General features: G+C 40.8%; 1 protein-coding gene across 8 annotated transcripts in view; it reads right to left on the reverse strand.

Moving 5' to 3' along the window:
• Positions 1 to 2,522: 2,522 nt before the first annotated feature.
• TRIM9 (tripartite motif containing 9) overlaps positions 2,523 to 21,292 on the reverse strand; it is a 71,135-nt gene continuing 52,365 nt past the window's right edge. For 2 of the 8 annotated variants that reach the window (XM_034433360.3, XM_034433359.3), the window contains exons 8-13: positions 20,551 to 20,739; positions 14,189 to 14,224; positions 12,839 to 12,862; positions 10,708 to 11,011; positions 8,751 to 8,913; positions 2,523 to 7,356 (exon numbers count right to left, since the gene is read on the reverse strand). In XM_034433360.3, coding sequence (XP_034289251.1) covers positions 7,294 to 7,356; positions 8,751 to 8,913; positions 10,708 to 11,011; positions 12,839 to 12,862; positions 14,189 to 14,224; positions 20,551 to 20,739 — 779 coding nt within the window. In that variant the 3' untranslated portion in view covers positions 2,523 to 7,293. The remainder of the gene's footprint in view (positions 7,357 to 8,750; positions 8,914 to 10,707; positions 11,012 to 12,838; positions 12,863 to 14,188; positions 14,225 to 20,550; positions 20,740 to 21,292) is intronic. The other 6 variants (XM_060693769.2, XM_034433362.3, XM_060693775.2 and 3 more) reach the window with 4 other exon arrangements.

A 21,292-nucleotide genomic window follows, 5' to 3' on the forward strand; every position in this document is an offset into this window, starting at 1 on the left:
ATATTTTTCTGGAGGTTTAAAATGTTTAATTACATTAGTTATTGGATTTATAAAATGATTGCTTCCTCTTTCAGGCCCTACTGCAGGTAACTTAGACTATTTTCTGAGATGTTATTTATGAGCTGAGAGATTCTGAGGATTCTTGGTATTTCTGCTATTTTCCCGAAAGATAAAGAGGATTTCTCAGTTTGGTGGGAAAGTACCTGGGATTGTGAAGATTTGTGCCAAATATGTACACTCACAAATGTACACTCAAGCTCATATTTTGCCCCAATATTCATACATTAAGAATGACCAGGAAACTGAAGTCATCACAGCAAGTCAGGACAACATGATGTGTGAGGGAAACAAGGAGATACTGGTATGGGTAGACATGGTGGGAGTTTAATAATTTCTCTATTCTGACACATTAACGTTACCATTTTGTGGCAACTTTGGAGCAGATGAGGGAGTCCACCAAGGGAACGGGCTTGGGGGTGGTTATAGAGCCCTAGAGGTGTAGGTTGTATCCATCTGTTAATTCTGGCAAACAGATAAGCATCCTATTTTTCTTTAATATGTTTGGAAATTAGTATTCGCATTGACAGGGAGACTAGTATAGATCTATTTCAAGCTATTTAGCTCTCATCAGCTAGCCATACCCTTCAGGGATTCGAACCTGGGCTTGCCTGCATGTTAGGCAGATGTATTAACCTCTAAGCCACAGGTTCTCCTCGCTTTGTCAGCTTGTACCAGGGGAGATTAAATGGGTTTTCTATCGAAGCAACCTGGTCTACCCAAATAGCTAGCTGATGAGAGCTAAATAGCTGATGAGAGCTAAATAGCTTGAAATAGATCTATACTATACTCCCTTTATTTCTTTGTCAGTAAATATAAATTTAACACAAAATAGTTTGTCGTGAATGCAACTGCCTAAGGGCCCCTGGATTGGTGCTGAAAGACGAAAGAAAGCAATATGCTCCTTCCCATATTTGGGTAGACCAGGTTGCTTCGATAGAAAACCCATTTAATCTCCCCTGGTACAAGCTGACAAAGTGAGGAAAATCTGTGGCTTAGAGGTTAATACATCTGCCTAACATGCAGGCAAGCCCAGGTTCGAATCCCAGAAGGGTATGGCTAGCTGATGAGAGCTAAATAGCTTGAAATAGTATTCAGCAAAGAATAACACAGTGTAAAGAAGAACTGAAAAGAATATTAATTTAACAGATGCTCTTTGAAAATTCAGATTCCAGCCAGGAACCTCAGAAATATTCAAGTAACATCTTAAGATTCAACATTTGCCCAGCAAGGTAGATTATTCATAAATAAGTATTATTCACAAAAGTATGAAGGCTATTGCTTAACGCATTGTAAGCCGCCCTGAGTCTCCGGAGAAGGGCGGCATATAAATCGAACCAATAAATAAATAAATAAATGTTGTAACTATAACCAAAATAATCAGTTTTCATAAAAATATATTTAATTTCTTTGTTGTTCTGTGTAATGCCCCAAAGCTGTAGGATGTGGCTGCAAGACCTTTCCATTTTTTACTCCTTTTAATTCCTAGGTCTCCATATTTAAACTTTTTTTTCCTTTTTATTTGTATTCCTGGCATGGGAGGATAGGCTCCATTTAGATGCATCCATGGATATACCTGGGCTTCTAATCTAATTTCAGCTGCATGGGTGTCCATAGAGTAGAATAAAAAAGGCAAAATGATGGCTGTAACTGCACATTCTAGTCCCCACCTTTTTCTGCTGTGTACAAAAAAGAGGAGGGGTTGCACTGTTGTTAATGTTGCCAGGTGTCCACTATTTGAGCGGACAGTCCGCTTTTTTCACATTATGTTCACTATTTTTTTTTTCACAAAATAGTGGACATTTTTTTTATTCAAAAGCTTTATGATGAAATTAAAATGTAATTTAATATTTTACATATTATTATAATATATTTGATGTTTTGAATTTTAAGTAAAGTTTTGAAGTGATTATTTTAATACGTGTTAAAATGTTTGTAAGAAAATATATAATTTAATTGTAATTTTTTTTATTTTTTTACTACTTAACACACACACACACACACACACACACACACACACACACCGCTTGTCTGCTATTTTTTGGAAGCAGACCTGGCAACCCTAACTGTTGTGGCCACCATCTTGACTTTTTAACCGTTGTGAATATTAGCAATAGCACTTAGGCTTATATACCGCTTTGCAGCCCTCTCTAAGCGGTTTGCAGAGTCAGCATATTGCCCCAAATAATCTGGGTCCTCATTTTACCCACCTTGGAAGGATGGAAGGCTGAATCAACCTTGAGCCTGATGAGATTCGATCTGCCAAACTGCTGGCAGCTGGTGATCAGCAGAAGTAGCCTGCAGTACTGCACTCTAACCACTGCGCCACCGTGGCTCTGGTAAATATTGCTGGTATTATAGCTTTCCTGTTCAAATCTGAACACACACACACACATACACGCACACACACACACACACACACACACACACATTTCCTCAAATAAACATCCAAAAGGCAGCAGAAATTTGTAGTTCTCCACCTATTCTTTTTATTAGAACAATACATAGTTCTGGAGGGCAGCTGTTTAGAGCTAACAATTGCCAATGACATGTTATGCATCACTAGGAATCTATTCTAAGCATCAGGAACATTGTAAGGAAGCAGAACTGATGTCTGTGGAAAACAGGGCTGTAGTGGCCCAGCCACCAAGCCTCTTTAGAAATGTAAAACCGTGAGGAGATATGTGTCATCTTGGAACCTGACTCCTTTGCAGCAAAGAAAATTAACAATATGAATGCAAAATAGCACCCATTGAATAAATTAGGTAAACATAAACAAGGCAAACAAATCAAGAATACCATCACCACAGAAGAAAGATGAATACTACAGGGAAGAAATCCTTGGTGGGAACCAGCAACCTATTTACAGACATGTCTTTTCTTGTTTTGTTTTAGAGTTTTGTTTTATTTTTGTGGCCATGTTGTTACACATGATTTTTTTTTCTTCAGCTCCTTCTTGGCTTATCTCCACTCCTCATTAAAATAATGAAAACAAATCATTAATAATTTAATGATATGATACAGTGGTAAAGAAAAAAACACTATTTCTGTTGTCAAATACAACTGGTTTTTTTCTTGCTTTGGGGTGTGTATGTGTGTGTTTGAGAAAGAGAGTGAGAGAGAAAAAGAGAGAGCAAGCACTAAATTGAAAGCAAAGACTATGGACATCAGCATGCTATCTGTGGTTGGAAAAAAAAATACAATGACAGCAACCATAATGAACGAATGTGGGAAATGTATTATGTACATAATTAGCCTAAATAATCAGTCATCTTCAAGGGGGGAGCAAGATCCATTGGCACAGCGTGATAAGCATAACTTTCAGAGGTGACTTCCTCTAAAATAGCACCAATCTGAATCCCCCAAATGGGCCACATGCATTGACACAGTAGCAGTGGAAGTCCCAACCTGTGAAGGACCATCCACCACAATCTCCATGAAAGTGATGTCAAACTCTAAAACCCACAGCCTACATGGGCAGCACAATCTCTTTTTGAGCTAGACCAAGCCATACAATTATTTAACTATTTCTAACTGCCATGAAACTACTAAGTTTCAAGAAGTCCCTTTCTTTTCAGGTCCTTCTCTCCAAGTTGAGGGACTTCAGGAGAACTCAGGTCTACACCATCAAAACACTCATTTGTACTTTGTCTCCTGTTGGAACAGCATCTAAGCTGTTTTCAAGCTCTCCCAATTTCTACTATCTGATATTCACTTACTGCTTTGCTACCTTGTTCATTGCTGGATGTAAACTTATAACAAACTATTACCTTACAGCATTGCCAAGCAAGCTTCTAGATCTTCCAAAGAAAGTAGCAAAGTTCCACAGAATACATACAACTGTACGAGTACCTAGGCCATAACTAATTTTTCATGCTAATGAATTAAATGTGCACCAATCTCCGCTTATATTAGGCACTACTACTTCTCTGATTTTGCACTATAGCCAGACATAATGTAGGTCTTCTGGAATGATAGGCCACTGCAAAACCATTCATTCTAACCCAGCAGAAATATAGCATTACAACTGCAAAATGTTAACAATGCCAGGATACGGAAATAAAGCAATGATCAAGATAAAGGAGAATATTAACAAAGTCATGGAGCATCTCTTGATGACCCAACATGACTTGGCCTGGTTTCACAGCTTAGGAATCTTGAAATGGTTACCATGGCAGAGTTCATGTCTTGAAAAGAAGAACACACAGAGGAGTCATCTTTGCTTTTCCATACATTAGCCACAAACGTGCTCAGTCTGATACAGCATGCCCTCTTTTTTAAATAGATGCAACACTTTTAACTATAGCTATGAAAAATGCTGTTACCTAAAATGGCTGACAAACTGCTCACATTTATGTCTGGGAGAAAAGACGTGTGATAAGCGCCAGTGTACAATCAAGAGAAAGTCATACCCATATAATAGTTTGCTTACAGAAACAGAAAAAACACCTCAAGAGATACTTCCCCCATCCCCATAGTTTATTTAGAAATATTGTCAAGAAATAATGCTCTGTGTTTATATGATCAGGGAAATCCCCTTTAAGAACAATAACAATAGCAAAATGGTTGCCTTGTATCTTCCCAAAGTAGTAAGTGACATCTGTAGGAAGCCGTAAGTCAAGTGGGTTGCTTTGCAAACCATCCAGGAATCCAAAGCACGGGTCAGCATCCAGAATCCCAACTGCCTTTGCAGGAGTCCGAGTCTTGGACAGGATTCTCCAAAATGGTGCTTTCCGCATGTGACTGCGTTTTTCCCCAACTACCATGGAGCACAGCAGATTGGCAACATTTGGTCTTGGTTAGGTTGATGGCTCAATAGGGCTCTTCAGATACAATCGTATGCTGAATTTATCTGAATCATCTGTTTTCTCTGTTAGCTTGTCACGGAGAGGTAGAACCATCTTGGATGGTTTGGCGGAAGATAATAGCTATCTATGAATGACACCCACTTGTTTTCTCTAGCAGGATGTTGATTCTGCAACATAGCTAGGGTTTATTGCATTTGGCTCCATTATTTTGTGATGATGATGATGATGATGATATAGGAAAGTCTGGCTTTGGATATGACAAAACTAATACAAACTAAGAATCCTAGATTGTTTAGATCCCCCTTGCTTTCAACACACTCTCAAGACTGGAAGGAAAAAAAAAGCTGCACTAGATTATTTGAACAAAAGAGAATCAAAAATATCTGATGCAGTTGCCATCTCAGCAGCAAACCAACCATGGTTTCAGTTGCAAAGTTGGTTGCAGCCAACTTTGCATTTATCTTCCGCTTACCCAGCTGAACCTGTCTTCTGTGATCTGTGGGAAATAAAGTGAGGGAAGAATTCCTATGTAAGCTAGCTTGAGATCCAAGAGAAAAATGTTGTTTTTCTCTAATGTTGTTGCTATTGTTGTTGCTATCATGAAAAACAAACATGGCAGCCACACTGCATGTAGCCTAGAGGTTCCTGATGTTGTTCAAAAAATAAAACACAACAACGGGGAGGGAATGAAGAGAGGAGTAGAGGGGTAGAGGAGAAAGAGGGGAGAAGAGAGGGAAGGAGAGAGAAGGATAGAAGAAAGGGAAGAGGAGAGGAAGAAAAAGAGGAGAAATGAGAGTAGGAGAGAAGGTTAGGAAGGGAGGAAGAAGAGAAGAGTGGGGGAAGGGAAGGGGAAGGAGAGGAAGGGAAGAAGAGGAGGAAGAGGAAAGTTGAAAAGGATAGGTTGCTGGGGTTTAAAGAAGAGGTGGAAGGGAAGAAAAGCAGTCCATCTTATTTTAATTACTTAAGGAAGAAAAATGAATTAATATGGAAACCAAAGATAATGTGTATGATTAATACTGGTTAAGAGTCTATATATGTATGTATGTTTATGAGGAAAAAAAAACTTAGTTTCCCATTTTCTGCATTGGTGATGATCGAAAAAGTGATCTATGAATTAAAAATGAGGAATTAATTCCTTTAGTAAGTGTGTGGATGTTGTGAGCTCTCTTTGTTCCAACACAAGTGCTTGCCTACCATTTCTGTGGAAATTATACAATCATCTTTCTGTTTGCTTTCACTGGAAAAATAAAACACTGACTTTTAAAAACTATTAATTCTGCATGGCTTTGTATATAGATTCTCAATCTTTAATCTCAGGATAGTCCATAAGAAGACACAAGGCATCCCTGTCACAGGAACCAATATAAACTTATTTTTAAAGCAGTCAATAAAAATGTAAAAGATTGGGCATTCCTGCTCCAAATTAGTCTCATGAGATTTGGTGATCTTGTGAGGTTTGGGCCATTTTTAAAAATCAATTTTTTATTTGGTTCTGGGATCCTGTGGCCATTATATTTGATGTCATCTGCTTATGCGATAGTCTCCGAAGGATTTCGTGATATTTGGAGACACACGTAGGCTTCCATAACTAGCCAGGATGATGCCAAAACAAGATATGTGCTGTGGTGTCACAACATAAACTCCACCCTTTCATATCTACATTGCAACACTGCATTGCAAATACGGCAAAGGTGGAACTTCCATTGTGGTATTTTTTATTATTATTATTATTATTATTATTATTATTATTATTATTATTATTATTTGTCCCTACAATCACCAACTACATGGCAACCCAAGTCCGATATTTTTTGATGATATTCTTCATTGAGAAAGACTGCAAAGGAGGAGAAGGTGGAGATGAAGTTAGACGGACTCAGAGAAAGCAATTCTTGCAAGCCAACAGGTCGTAGAAATGTTTGGCGTGCCATTTTTGAACTTAATCCACAGCAATATGACTACAACCATCTCTTCTCTGAGAGTCAAAGTGGTTCAATCACATTTGCTATGTCATGACATCTGATTTGAATTCAAGGAAAAGGAAAAACTCTTTAGGAAGGAATAAAACCAAACTGGAAACAAAGAATTACACCTCGGATTGTCCAGGAATTTTGTGATCAACCAAAAAGCAAAAATAGCAAAGCTAACTCACGCACAGCATGTGGGGTTAGAGAAACTAGGGGGTAGGGGGGTGGGAGTCAATTGCTGCACCTTGTTGAGGTGCAAAGTCTGCTTTGTCCTTGTTTTTCTTTAGTTTCTGCCCCTCTGCTTTTTTTATTATTATTATTATTATGTAAAAAATGGTTTTTGCTGCTTTGGAGTTGCCAGATGACCAGATATTCTCCTTCTTGCTCCTGTGAGGTCAATTCTTGAAGAAGGTCAGTGCAGCTCTCTTGATGTGTCCTGAGAAAAAGGCATGAGGGCGTCTCTACTGCAAGGATCCTCGTGCATTGTAGAAGTCCGGGACCGGCAGGCCAGTGTGGAGTGTGACCTGAAACCAAGCCAGATTGGACAGTGTGTGACCTGGAGAGCATTCTGAATCAACTTTTAATCTGGTAGATTTTGCTTTTCCATGGTCACAGAACCAACTCTTGTAGCCCTGTTCATAATAAACTCAACACTATTCATTCTTGCATACCAGTGGTGGGTTCTACCAGTTTACTACCGGTTGGCAAGGGGGCCGCACGCACGCTGTTCTGCACAAGCGCAGAAGCTTCTGCACATGCGCAGAAGCATTTTGATGACATCGAGGTCAGTGGGCGGAGCCTCCCACCAGTTTTACTACCAGTTCTATAGAACCGGTGCAAACCGGGGGCAACCCACCACTGCTTGTTACCCATGGAAGAGAGAACCAGGGAATACTGTCTCCTTTAAATCTGGAGCTATCTTGGCATATCATAGGCAGGGATAGAAGACTGATTGTTGAGCTCTACCGCCCTCACTCTCAGCCAGCACTCTCAGCCAAAAGGAAGTGACAATGATAAACAACATTGCTGGACCTATGGTCTAGGCCAGCCTTCCCCAAACTAGTTGTGGTCCGCCAGCAGCCTGCGGACCTGGCAGCGGAGTCAGACAGTGAGGAGGCTGGGGAGGAACATGGGCCAGTCCTGGAGGCAGGGGAAGGCCCGGATGAGAGCTCTGCGTCGGAGGCAGAGATGGGGCCAGGACCATCTGGGTGCGATGCATGGACTCCGGAGCCTCCAGAGGCGTACAGCGGAGAGGCAGAGGAACAGGAGGAGCCTGTTCCTAGTGCACGCATATGAAGAAGGTAAGAGCACCTGAAGCAAAAAGGGCGACTCGGGAGTAAGGCCAGAAGATGATTGGCCATTCCCATAAGGCTTAAAAGAGCAGCAATGAGCCATTGGGTTCTTTGTAGAAAAGCAACGTTGATTCCAGTGCTTCTTGTCAGTGTCTCTTGAACTTTGCGGGGGGTTTTGCCAAGAAAAGCCTTTGGCAGGTTGCCAAAGACATCAAAGGTTGGTGATAAGGCCGTAGGACTGGTTATGAAGAATTTGTTTTGGACTACGCTGAGAATGAATTAATTCTCAGCTGTTTTAATAAAATAAGTTTGTTCAGGACTGAATTGTGTTTGGTAATAACTATGTGGGCCTCGGTCACAACAAAATTATGTGTTCTAGTAATATGGAGTTACTCTTGAAAATTTCAGCCAGTGTAGCTATTGCTCAATTCTGGAAATTGAAGTTTACACATGTTGAAGGTGGTCACTTTGAGGAAGATTATTTCAGGTCTTTTGCTTCACTCCAGTTTTTGCCACCTCAGCCCTGCATTTTATTCCTGCCATCCTTATAGTTGCTGTCTACCCCCATTGCCACCGCATACACCAACTGGCATTTTTCAACCAGCCAGGACTCAGCCCAACCTTACTTGCACATTCCGGTTGAGACTGACAGCAGGAAAGAATATACCCTCCATATTCTCAAAGGCCACAGGTCCTTGCTGGTCTTCATTGATGGAGAAAGTCAAGGTCCTCCTGGTCAAATCAAGCAAGATGCCTACAGTGGCACCTTTGGTGATACCTCCTTCAGTCCTGTTGAAAAAAAAATGCCAATTAGCATCTATTTAATTTAATTAACACATCTCCTTTTCCAACTTAAAGGTGGGTTAGATGGGTACATTTAGTTTTCACAACAGTTCTGGGAGATAAGTCAGACTTAGAGATAATGATTGCCTCTAGTTTTTCAGTGAGATTTATGGTCCAATTAAGATTTAAACCTTCTTTCCCCATCCTTGTTCAATGTTCTTGACCACTGTTGCATGTTGACATTTGAGGGGCCATCCTTCAAGCACATCCAAGTTGGTCTTTTAGATGGCATGGCTCTTTGTGGAGAATGTACATGTTCCACTAACAGAGGAACACATACATTCTCCACAAAGAGCCATGTCATCTACTTAGATGGCCAATAAACAACCCAGTGTTTCTAGTCTAGTGACTGCACTGTAGGTAGGCTGAAGAATTGGGAACAGGATTCAGCACTGGCAAGTTAGAATTGAGTATGGTAATATATGCCTTAGTTACGTCAAAATTGTATCTCTACAATAACCTCCACCTGGGCCTGTTTTTGAAGAGTCTTTGGGTTCTTTTTAGTCCAGATTCTTGGTCCAGAATGTAAAATGTTAGTTGGGATTTATTACACATTGCTTCGGGCTGAATTCAGAATTTTAATGATTATACGTAAAGCTCTAAATCAGCTGAAGATCATTCTGGCTGGAAATTATATTTAAGATCTATATACCCACTTACAAAATCACCTGGCACAATCTACCTACCAAGGCAGAAATATGGAAGAGGATTGGGAGTGGGGAAGAGAGATAAAACATTCTTAGTTGTTGAGGAAAATTTATCTCACAGAATTTAGGTTGTCCCCAATCTAGCTATCTTTCATCAGAGGAGTAAAGACAATTTTATTCCAGCAAGCTTTTGCTCAGCTAAGTGCTTAACATTTTATTTAAAGATTACCTGTTATCTGATGGCTTTGCTTTGTTGCATTTTTATTGCAAGTGGCGTTTGGGCTCAAGAAAATAAAAACAGGCCGAGCACCTTCACTGCCAAGGTGGAAGACAGGTACTTTCACATGGAATGGATCTGCCAGACTGTGGTTCCCCTTTAAACTTCCTTGAACTGGAAATTATTTTCCTTTCTGTCCTCTACCTCAGGATGGGAAAGTTCTGACATGCTCCGAAACATTTCCACTATGGGTAGCAAATGGTGATGTTATAAATGCCAATTTGAATGTCCCGATTCAGGAGGGAACAAGTGGATTGAGGAACAGAGTCCCTTCTGATCAGGGGTGAAATGCTCCCGGTTTGGACCGGTAGCAAAAATCCCTGTACCCACCCCCGCATGCCCATGCATTTTTTCTACAACCTCTTCCGCCGAAAAAATGCTTTTAAAAGTAAAAAAAAAAAAAAGCCTCTGATGATCGGGCAGCTCAGCTGGGATCGTCAGAGGCTTTTCAAAGCATTTTTTTCTGCAACCTCTTCAGCCAAAGAGGTGGTAAAAAAAATGCTTTGAAAGGTAAAAAAAAAAAAAAAGTTGGCCATGCCCACCCAGTCACATTACCCCACCACCACCAAGCCACGCCCACAGAACCGGTAGTAACAAATTTTACATTTCACCCCTGCTTCTGATTCACTAAAGTTGTTGACTTCAGCCCAGTTAGAAGAACAATTTGGTCTAGCATATGATGGACTCTCCTTTTCAAAAATACAATGTTGCATGCTTTTTATGAAGACAATTTAGTCCCTCATCCCCAGATATTTTAATTCAAAAGATTTGAAGTGCACAAAACAAGAACAACAGAACCAATTTGGAGGCAGGTACCTGTTGGTATGTGAGTTATTATGCATGAACCAGCTTCGGTTATTATCCACATACATAGCCCAAGCTTTGTCATCTTTCCCTAGCATGACATCCTTGAGAACATCCATTCGGGCAACTCCAAAAGCTGGATCGGGGTGGTTGTCATAGCGATCGATGGATAGCTCCCAGTAGTGGAGCCCTTTGGAGAAGCCAGTTTTGCCCAACACAACCCGGTCGTCATAGCTGTTGCAGGTAACTGTCAGGTTGTCGTTTGAGAAGATGATGTCGGAGTGAGCAGTGCTGGGGTCAAACGAAAACCAAGCCACTGCAATGCACACAAGCGTGGAAGAGTTATCAGGGTGAGTATGGTGGTAGGCAGAGACACACAGTTGCTGCAAAAAGCATTGCATGCTGCCATGCAGGGGAAGAATTTGGGTCTGCATTCAGTAAAGACCCTCAAAAGGATTTCGCTGAGTGTTTCTGCAGCAAATCCAAAATGTGGGACTGAGAGGCAAACTGGGTTGGCTTAAAAAGCAAGAGGGTTGGAAAATGTCTATTCTGGTGTTTTTCAACCTTCGAAACTTTAAGATGTGTAGACTTCAACTCCCAGAATTCCTATGCTATGCTATGTTATGCTATGCTATGCTATGCTATGCTATGCTATGCTATGCTATGCTATGCTATGCTATGCTATGCTATGCTATGCTGGCTGGGGAATTCTGGGAGTTGAAGTCTGCACATCTTAAAATTATTGAGGTTGAGAAACAGTGGCCTGTTCAGAGAAAGCTCTGCTAAAAAGCCTAAGGCTTAGTGAATGGAAGAGCTGAAATGAAATGAAAGACCAAGAATGTGGCCACATATTGTATGACATTCACCGTGTGAAGGATATCACATAGCATCAGAAAACTAACATGCATGGAGCTAACACGTATAATAATCAACCTGGTGGGATTCTATCTGTGGATTTTAGAGTTGGAAGGGGCCGTTCAGGCCACTGAGTTCAACCGCTTGCTCAGTGCAGGAATCTAGATTAAAATGCATCCCAAATACATCCTCTCTAACATGGGACCCACTGTTAAACTGGGACACATTCACCTAATATGCAGCTAATGGTTTTAGAAGGGATCACAAACACATGGGTAGACTGTATTGCAGATATCCAAGTTAAATCAGCTTTGTAAATTCATAAATCAGCCTTTCATGCACATTGGGAGAAAATGAACAAAAGCACAAAAACAAAATCATTTCACTCAGGGTTGAGACTTTGTAAAAATATTAACTGTTATTCTATTCTGATATTTTAAACACCTTTTTTAAAGTGGCACCAGGAAATACAATAAACAATAAATATTTTAGACCTGGCAAGACTTCGGACAGTGATGAGCCAAGAGAATATCAGAAATGAAAAAGCCATATCCTAAAGCAATTTCTATATCACCTCAAACAATGTAGAATCATCACATAAAACTTCCTTATTTGCAGCTACTATATATTTACTTCATGAATGTCAGCCAGTGGGCCAGAACTTGGTACTGCAGCTCCATTAAATAGCAATAGCACTTAGACTTATATGCCGCTTCACAGGACTTTACAGCCCTCTCTAAGCAGTTTACAGAGTCAGCATCTTTCCCCCAACAATTTTGAGTCCTCATTTTACTGACCTCGGAAGGATGGAAGGCTGAATCAACCTTGAGCCTGGTGAGATTCGAATTGCCAAACTACTGGCAATCGGCAGTCAGCAGAAGTAGCCTGCAGTACTGCATTCTAACCACTGGGCCACCATGGCTCTTGTTTAGTTTCAGAGCTGGAATGGAGATATACAGTATATTGCAAAATGAGAGGGCAGAGAAAGGCAGTTTGCAGCGTGAAATACAAAGGAGAAATGGTAGCTCTTAAGAGAGGTTTTAACACACCTGGCCCCCTTCCTCCTTTAATTGCCTTCCTGACTCTATAGAACTTTTTTGTAGCTACCTAGCACATTCCACCTGCATAGTTGAAAAGACACCACAACACAAGAGGAACATAATCCTTGGTGTCATGCCACAAATATGTAAAATAAGCACACATATCCAGTCAATGCCAATCAATGCAGTTTGCCTATACACACACGTACACACACATATGTTCCCCATGCACCCAAGAGAGCTCATACCTGCTACCATTTTTTTAATATCAACTGTTGTCATTCCAAGTGGAATGCATGAAGGAGAATAAACAAATAAAATTGGCAATTATACACAAACCAAAACTTCCAATTAATGATTTTTACAATATTCACACATGGAGGTTAACTGCATCATTTCTCTCTTACTTAGCTCAGCTTCCAGAGCTGTTCCATCAGTTGGGTGATAACAAAAACCCTATGTAATTATACAAAAGGAACAATGAAGACCACATAGCTGTACAGATGGGAAGGGAAAGGTATGAGCAAATCAACGTAAACCAGGATGGGTTGTTTTTTTGTTTGTTTGGACCACCTGCCTTTCCAAAAACTCTTTCAGAACCAAATGAAAATTGAACATTCCTCAGTTTCCATATGATTTAATAAAAAAGAATATTCAGGCCTCGATTTCTTTATTGCAATAGCTGAATCAAAGTTCATGGAATTTGGTTTAATAACTCAGTCACTCCTTCTGGACTGCTTCTGAGTCAATGGTAGTGGGTAAAAGTCTACCATTTGTAGCCATGGTCATTGGCTAAAAATGGAGTCAGGTTTTGAAGAGGAACCTTGAGTTATTGAATGTTGGTGGCAAGCCACTGACTTCTTGAGGCTTGAGATTTGATTTTTTTTCTTGACTTGTTACAGCTGATCACAACTTTTCCCCAGCCCTACATGAACTTCCAGACTGCAAAGTAAATATGAAATAGATGCATTTCGCAGAATGCATCTCATAGACTTGGAATAGCCTTACCTATGCTTGTTTTGGAAGCCCGTTTTACTTCCTAATCATGTAGGATTTTCACTGTAGAATTCCACAGCCCTTGTGTCATAGATTTCACTTTACCTGCATGCTTAGATGGGTGTTTTCCACTCTGGGCTATTATTTTGAATGTCCCAGTTAGATGACCTAATCAGTAGAAAAGCCTCAGATCTGTAGGGATCTAAATCCTGTCTTCCTGGGATCTAAGAGGATTCAGGAACCTCTTAGTATATTATAGGAGAGTGTAGGAATTTATGTAAAATGTATGTAGGAAGCATGCATGATGTTTTGACCACTGAAATGAATGAGGGAGAATATTAATTAAGTTGCATATCCATTAGAGCCTGTTGCCTGTTCTGTCTTCAACAAACTGACCCTTGTGACCTCCCAAGTCTCTCTCACTTTGAAATCCCCTCCACGGAATATTCTGCAGTTATCATCCTTGTCTCAGAATGGTCACACACTATAGCAGAACAGACATTGTCTTAGACTGAATGCAGATCTTTGCACAAACAAGAAAGTTGGAGAAACAAGAGACCAGAATAAAGGCCACATCACTGAAGTGGAACAAATATACTTGCCTAATTGGGAGAAAGGTCCTGACTGAGCCTCAAAACCTATAAAGAGATACTACATTTCACACACTGACGCCAAGAAATTTCAACCAGACGCAAGCAACGCTGGGTGCTTGCGTTCATCAGGTATACAAGTAGCCCCAGTTTAAGAACAGGTTCTATTCCCAAAGCCTGTCCTTATGTCAAATGTGTATATAAGCCAGAACAGCACTATTTTTAATACTGTGTAAATAATATTGTGCAATGAACTTTAACCACTGTGTATTTAACTTGAATCACTGGGTATTTAACTCTAATTTTGCTACAATGGGCTCCATTCTTAACTATGGGTCACCCTTAACATGGGGCATTCTTAACCCTGGGTCTCGTACAAGCAAACTGCCAGGTTTACTCCAAAGCCTGAAAACCTGATGTAAAAACAGAGCTGTTCTCCATAGGAGTTGGCCTCTGGAAGACACACATGAACCAGGACCTCCAGAATTCCCTGTTGGCCTTTGGAACTAAGTGGCAGCAGAGTCACAGCAAACCAAGACAATTGTTCTTCACATTGTGCTTCGTTAGTTCAATGAAGATGGAGTGGATCAGTGGAAAGTCTCAGCCATGTAAAATGAAATTTCCACATTCAATGGCGGTGTACCCCAAAGTATCAATTTCTAGAGAACGAGAATGGCTGAAGCTTTGCTTGTAAGGCTTCTCCAGAGCATCTGGCATGTCCCTATGATGGAATGAGATGCTGAACTGATGGAATGAGCTGCAGAGTTAGAGGTTCTTAATACAGGTGTGGAGTTCAATATACCTGCGTTGAAAATTTCTGCTTTTATTTTCTCTTCTTCCTCCCCCTCCCCCATTAATTTTCTTTTCCAGTGAAAGCAGAATTAGAAAGAGTTCCACCTTTTTCTCTGTCATTCTTATGTACTTTTTCCCCTCTGAGCATTTAGACTTAGAAAACAATAATGTGCACAGAAGTAAGCAATTGTATGCATAATTTAGTTTGCATAAATGTGTGCTTAGAAATGTGGCGGTAGAATTTTGCACATGAATATGGAAAATGCAACACAGCCCTGTTTATAAGGATCCCATAAGGCCTTTTAATTTTTAAATGATTATGAACCTTTACCAGCTTGGAAAATTGTGAACTCATCTATTATACAGTACATTTTCTCCATAAATAGCACAAAGAGAAGCACACATTTTCAATTTGGGAATGAGACCCTCCAATCCCCATCCCCTCTGAACGTTGTGCCCAGGTTAATATTAGACTCCTGCAAAATATATAAATTCCACATACAGGAAAACAGAAAGAGTCATTAACACTTAGTACACCGGACGAGAGATCAAAACATTCAAGTATGAAAATGTTGAAAGCCAAGGCAATGGGATGCAGAACCCATAAAAGCACAATGGGGAAACAGTTATACAAAGATAACAAAGGCCAGGTGGCAGCCCCTGGCGTAGCCCAGCAACTGAAATGCTGCATCGTTCCTCCTTTGAAAGCACAGAGGTGTCAGAACTATGTTCCTTCATTTAGGACAATGTCAGGAAGGACCCAATAGTGGGGTAAGCTAGTGATACAGGATAATCCAAAACGGAAAGGAAAAGCAAAGCAAAGACACTGGCTATTGTGCAGAGCTAATCATAACTACAGAGGGACCTCAACTTTGCTTAAGTTTCAGGGCCTACATTAAGAGTGATGGCTTCATATACTCTTGGGGCAGGGGTCTCCAACCTTGTCAACTTTAAGACTTGCGGACTTCAACTCCCAGAATTCCTCAGCCAGGAATTCTGGGAGCTTTAAGACAGGAAGTCTTAAAGTTGACAAGGTTGGAGACCCCTGCTCTTCGGAACCTAGTCTGACTATGGATCCAATTTGTCCACACACTCTTCCCTTAAGGCCCACCAGATTTCCAGTCCTACCTGCCTTTCTTGTTTTATAACTGGTCCCACTCATTGTGGCAGTCATTTAGTGTTGAAAGCACCCTCCCCCGCCTCCCCAGAGCTGCTGTAGACCCTACAATATATTCTGAACACTCCAAATGTGCCTGCTGGCTTAAAAGGTTAAAGACCTCTAGGAAAATCCAATAACTCTGCATATCTCAGAAAGAAGCAGGAGGTTATGACTTGAGACAAAAGCACAGAGCCAGTATTTGGAATTGCTTTCTTTCTCGGGCAGCCCCTTGCTAAAGATTGAAAAATGACAGGATTCGGCACGAAGGTATTTTAAAGAACATATTCTGATTAGGCTGCCTTCATCTCACTTCCAGTTTAAAATCATGTTTTCCCTCTTTTCCAGACACATTTTTTTTGCTGTGGACATGATACATACAGCAATTCCTCAAGAAAATGGCTGATGACCCAGACATAGAGTGGGATGTGCCCAGTTCTCATTGGACATTTTAGGTTTCTCCAGATGCTAGGCATTGTCTTTCATGGCCAACTTTGATTTGGACTGGAGAGAATCCTGGACATCTGGCTTCCACAGAGGTGTCTTTCTAAAACATGGGTGTCAAACTCAAGGCCCGGGGGCAAGATCCGGCCCACAGGGTGCTTTGATCTGGCCCACGGGGCCACCCTGGGAACAGTGAAGGACTGGGCTGCAGTGTCTCTCCCAGCGAAAACAGAGCTCGGGAGGGCTGCATGCGGGCCCCCCGAGCTTCATTTTCACTGGCAGAAGGTTGCAGGAGGCCACTGCAGCCAAAAATGGAGCCCACGAGGGCTTCACGTGGCTCTCCCGAGCTTTGTTTTCACTGGCAGAGGGCTTGGGCCACCACAGGTGCTCCTGACACAACTGACATCGAGTTGGCCACCCCCACCCTGGCCACCCCCACCCCGGTCCCCCAAGATCAAACACAACCCTGATCCAGCCCTCAATGAAATCGAGTTTGACACCCCGTTCTAAAAAAATGTCCTACTGACACTTCAGAATACATGGGTTTGTGCTCTTTTCAAAGAGCAATAGGTCTGTATTTAAACACAGGTTTACTGGGTTATTTTGAAAGAGTGCTAGATCTGTATTTTTTTTAAACAGGGTGTTAGGACTGTATTGCATAGAACATCTGGGAAAGAGGGCTGGCTTCTGCTGGTTTGGGCCCAATGAGTGCATAGTAGGTTTTTCTCTAGTTCTGCTGAGAAGAGTTTTTGCATCACTATACTTTTATCTCTTTTTTATTACAGTCCTTTGCCTAGTTCTATGGCAAATTGCTTACTCTTTCCAAGTTCAGCCAACAATGACCATTCACCGCCAGCCTTGATATCTCCTTGAAGTAGTTACCAATTAGGGATAAGTAAGTGACAGCAACCTCAGCTTTAGCAACATCTTGCAATTGACATCTGGTATATAGTTTAATATAAAGAAGGGCCACAGGTGACATGATAGACGTGTTCCAATATCTCAGGGGTTGCCACAAAGAAGAGGGAGTCAGGCTATGCTCCAAAGTATCAGAAAGCAGGACAAGAAGCAATGGATGAAAACTAATCAAGGAGAGAAGCAACCTAGAACTAAGGAGAAATTTTCTGAAAGTTAGAACAATTAATCAGTGGAACAACCAGAAGTTGTGGATACAACTGATGGTATAGGGTTTCCTGGCTAAGCAGGGGGTTAGACTTGAAGACCTCCAAGGTCCCTACCAGCTCTGTTCTTCTATATTCTATATAAAAGGGCCCATGTAAAAAGAATTGGGGTGAAATTGACAAGAATGACATGGCAGAGAATAACTGGATGAAGTGGAAGAAGGTACCTCAAATGTTCTTCATACTTTCTGACCAGTCAATTAATTTATTTCAGAATGCAAGTCTAATAGTCTTCCTGAAGGACACTAGAATCATGTTCAAAAATAGCCTGACTGAAAGTTCACTGATGCAAACACTCTCTGTTCCTTCAGTTTATCATGTGGAAAATTTAAAAGGCAGCTAAACTTTCCATCCCAGGAAATCGCCTACATTGATCACGCCTTAATCAGAGTGTTTGGGACTTTTTTTCCTGAAGGTTCTCCAAGGCCAGTGGGAAGCTGATATATCTTGGAGAAACTTCTGCTCCAGCATTTTGTGGCTGTTGGCATGAATTGCAAACCCGGTAAGTAATTGGAAAAATCACAATGGACTGATTTCATACAACACATTAAATGTAAACCACCCTTTCCAATTACTAGTGCTATATTATTGCTTAGCATAATTATTATTACATGTTTATTACTACTTAGCATAGTTATTATTACATGTTTATTAGTCACTTAGGAGAGATGGGTGATGTAGAAATGTGATAAATAAATAAAAATAAAGTAAATAAATGTTTCTGTAATAATAATAATCCATCAGTGCCTTGTGACATAGCACTAAGTCAGAGTCTGGCTTATTCCTGAACATGATGGGCGCCTTGTTCAAATTACTCTTAGTTACTCGTATGTAAAATGGGGATATTGATGACCAAACTATGCTTTCAATTTAATTCATGTTTACATTTAACGTGCATATTTTAAAAAGTGCTAGTAGTATCTTTCAGGGAACTACTTATGGGGAACCATTGCAATAGAGAAAGGAGGTTGGGTAAGAACATAATGTGAATTCCTCCCTCCAAGCTTACATTGTGTTTGGCTCTAAGATCCTTTTATAGATTCAAAGTTGGTTTGAATGAATTTCTGAATAACTGAACACTTAATAATTGTATGAGTAATAACACATATGTGTCTGCATCCCAGTGTGTAGTACTATTTTGGATACAATGAAACCCAGAATTTAACCAATGAAATGTGGATCACACTTGATCTCATCGGATCTTATCTTCTGGTCCTTCCAAAAGTACTGTATTAGCAACCCCAACCATTTGCAGAAGAGAGAAAAAGCATATTTCAAGCATTTAACCAAAATAGTTCTTTAAAAAAAATATTTGTACATGTAGTTTGGGGAATGTGTCAAGATAGGTCATCTGGGCACTCAACAGATGCAGTTCTACCAAAACTATCCTCCCATGAAACTTTCCACTCATAAAAATAATGTGAGAATCAGGTCTGTGCAGATAAATTAATCTAATGCCCACCACTAGACTACAGGTCAGCTATAACAACAAATGGTTCTCATTGACCTTTTTAGGGAGGGGGTGTTTGTGGGGAAACCGAGGAGACATAGAAGCCACATCTTTCTTCTACTCCAGATTCTTATGGTAGTTGTAGTAGCAAGGCTAAGTTAACAAGTCTAGCCCTTCTTCTAAAGTTTTCCCTAAGGCAGCCTTTTCAAACATGTTCCGTAGAGAGGGTCTATCAATATCTACAGAAAGGAGGAGAATGGAACAACTCGGTCTCTATGTCCATGTGCCTCACAATAAATGTCTCAATCATGAATAATCATGGTATCAATAATGATAAATCTAATATCATCTTATCTCAAATGCTATCTTAAAATCCATTAATATACCTAAGCCACGCAGTAAGAAAAGGAAAGGGTTATCTGTCATAGAAAAAAAGCCAAAATCCCAATTACCATGTTTCCCCGAAAATAAAACCCTGTCTTATATTTTTTGAACCCCAAAATAAGTGCTTGGCCTTATTTTTGGGGAGGTCTTATTATTTTGGGGCGCATGGAGCAAGATGGGGCTCCTCTTGCCATGTTACCTGATTTCCAGCTCTGCGTTTAAATATTTTCGGGGAGGGTTTATTTTCGGGGGGGGGATTATTTTAGCACATGCGCTCAAAAGCCCGATTGGGCTTATTATCAGGGGATGTCTTATTTTCGGGAAAACAGGGTAGGTTAAAATATTTATTAGGCTAACTCTGGGGTTGCAAAATAGAAACCTGGAAGATTTCTGGTAACCCTCAAAGTTGCCTAATACAGTCGCCTAATGTACATTTTGGAATCAATATATATTCTAAATGTTATTTGCACCTGGCCAATTTGCATATGTATGTGTGTGTTTGTATATATGGATATGTTAAAGGGGATGGGCAAAATGGAGCTTCTTTATTCTATGGAAGGCAAATGGTGAACTAGGGATCCATGCCTATTGCAGCCAGCCTGACAGAAGCAGCTACTTCACTAGTTCTGCGAGGTTTTCTTGCTTGCTCACAAGTGCATTTCAATGTACCACAATCTTGTCACAGAGAGACAAACATGTCACACATCTACATCATCAGTCTTCTCCACAGGTGGAAAGCAGCAGGCCACCGACAACATAGAACACTTTGGTCCCATTTCATATGGATGTCACGGGCAGGATGGGGGGGCAGGAAGAGGGGACCCCCCCTCAAAAAAAAATATCCAAAAAGGAAAGCGAAAGCAAAACAGCAACAAAACAAGAACCACACCCTGAAACAAAAACCAAAAAAAAATATGCCCAGAAGCGCAGCTTAAGAGGCAATGCTAAGCGTGCTCGGTTCACCCACCGGCCGAATTCAGAGATTGTAAAGAGGAGTGCAAACTCATTTGGTGGGACGAGGATCTTAGCTCAAAGTAGGATCTCCCCGGAAAGCTGTTTTGCAGGTTAAGGGTGGAAGAGAAAGGACTTGATCTACGCAGCGGCAGCCTTTCCAAAGGCACTGGGAATGTCAGGGCCTGCTCCTCAGGTTCGGAGTCTAAATGTAAGATCAAGGCAAACTCAAGGTCAGAACTCTGTTGAAAAACTGTATGCCGTTACATAGACATACTTCCAACAAGCTACCATAACCACCATTGGCGTCAATGCAGTGGGAGAGGAGGGATTGCTGTTCTAAATAATAAGATTACAATTCTAGAACAAAAAAAAATAAAATAATGAAATGTCAACTTCCCAGTGGGTACTTACAGAGCGACTACGGAGAGGAGGAGGAGAACTCTCCCTCCACATTAACCTGGATGTACAGGTAGTCCTTGACTTATGATTGCAATTGGAACAAGAATTTCCATCGGTTAAGTGAATCATGACTGATTTTACAGCCTTGTTGTTAAGCGAATCACTGCAGTTGTTAAGTAAATCATGCAGACATTAAGCAAATCCAGCTTTCCCCGTTGATTTGTCAGAAGCTGCCTGGGAAAGTCAGAAATGGTGATCACATGACCAGGGACGCTACTACCATCATAAATAAATGCCAATTGCCAAGCACCCAAAATTTGATCACATGACCATGGGGGGGATGCTACAATGGTCCT

The sequence above is a fragment of the Pantherophis guttatus genome, chromosome 1, assembly GCF_059756535.1.
Source record: "Pantherophis guttatus breed Tessera chromosome 1, ASM5975653v1, whole genome shotgun sequence".
Classification (NCBI taxonomy): Eukaryota; Metazoa; Chordata; class Lepidosauria; order Squamata; family Colubridae; genus Pantherophis; species Pantherophis guttatus.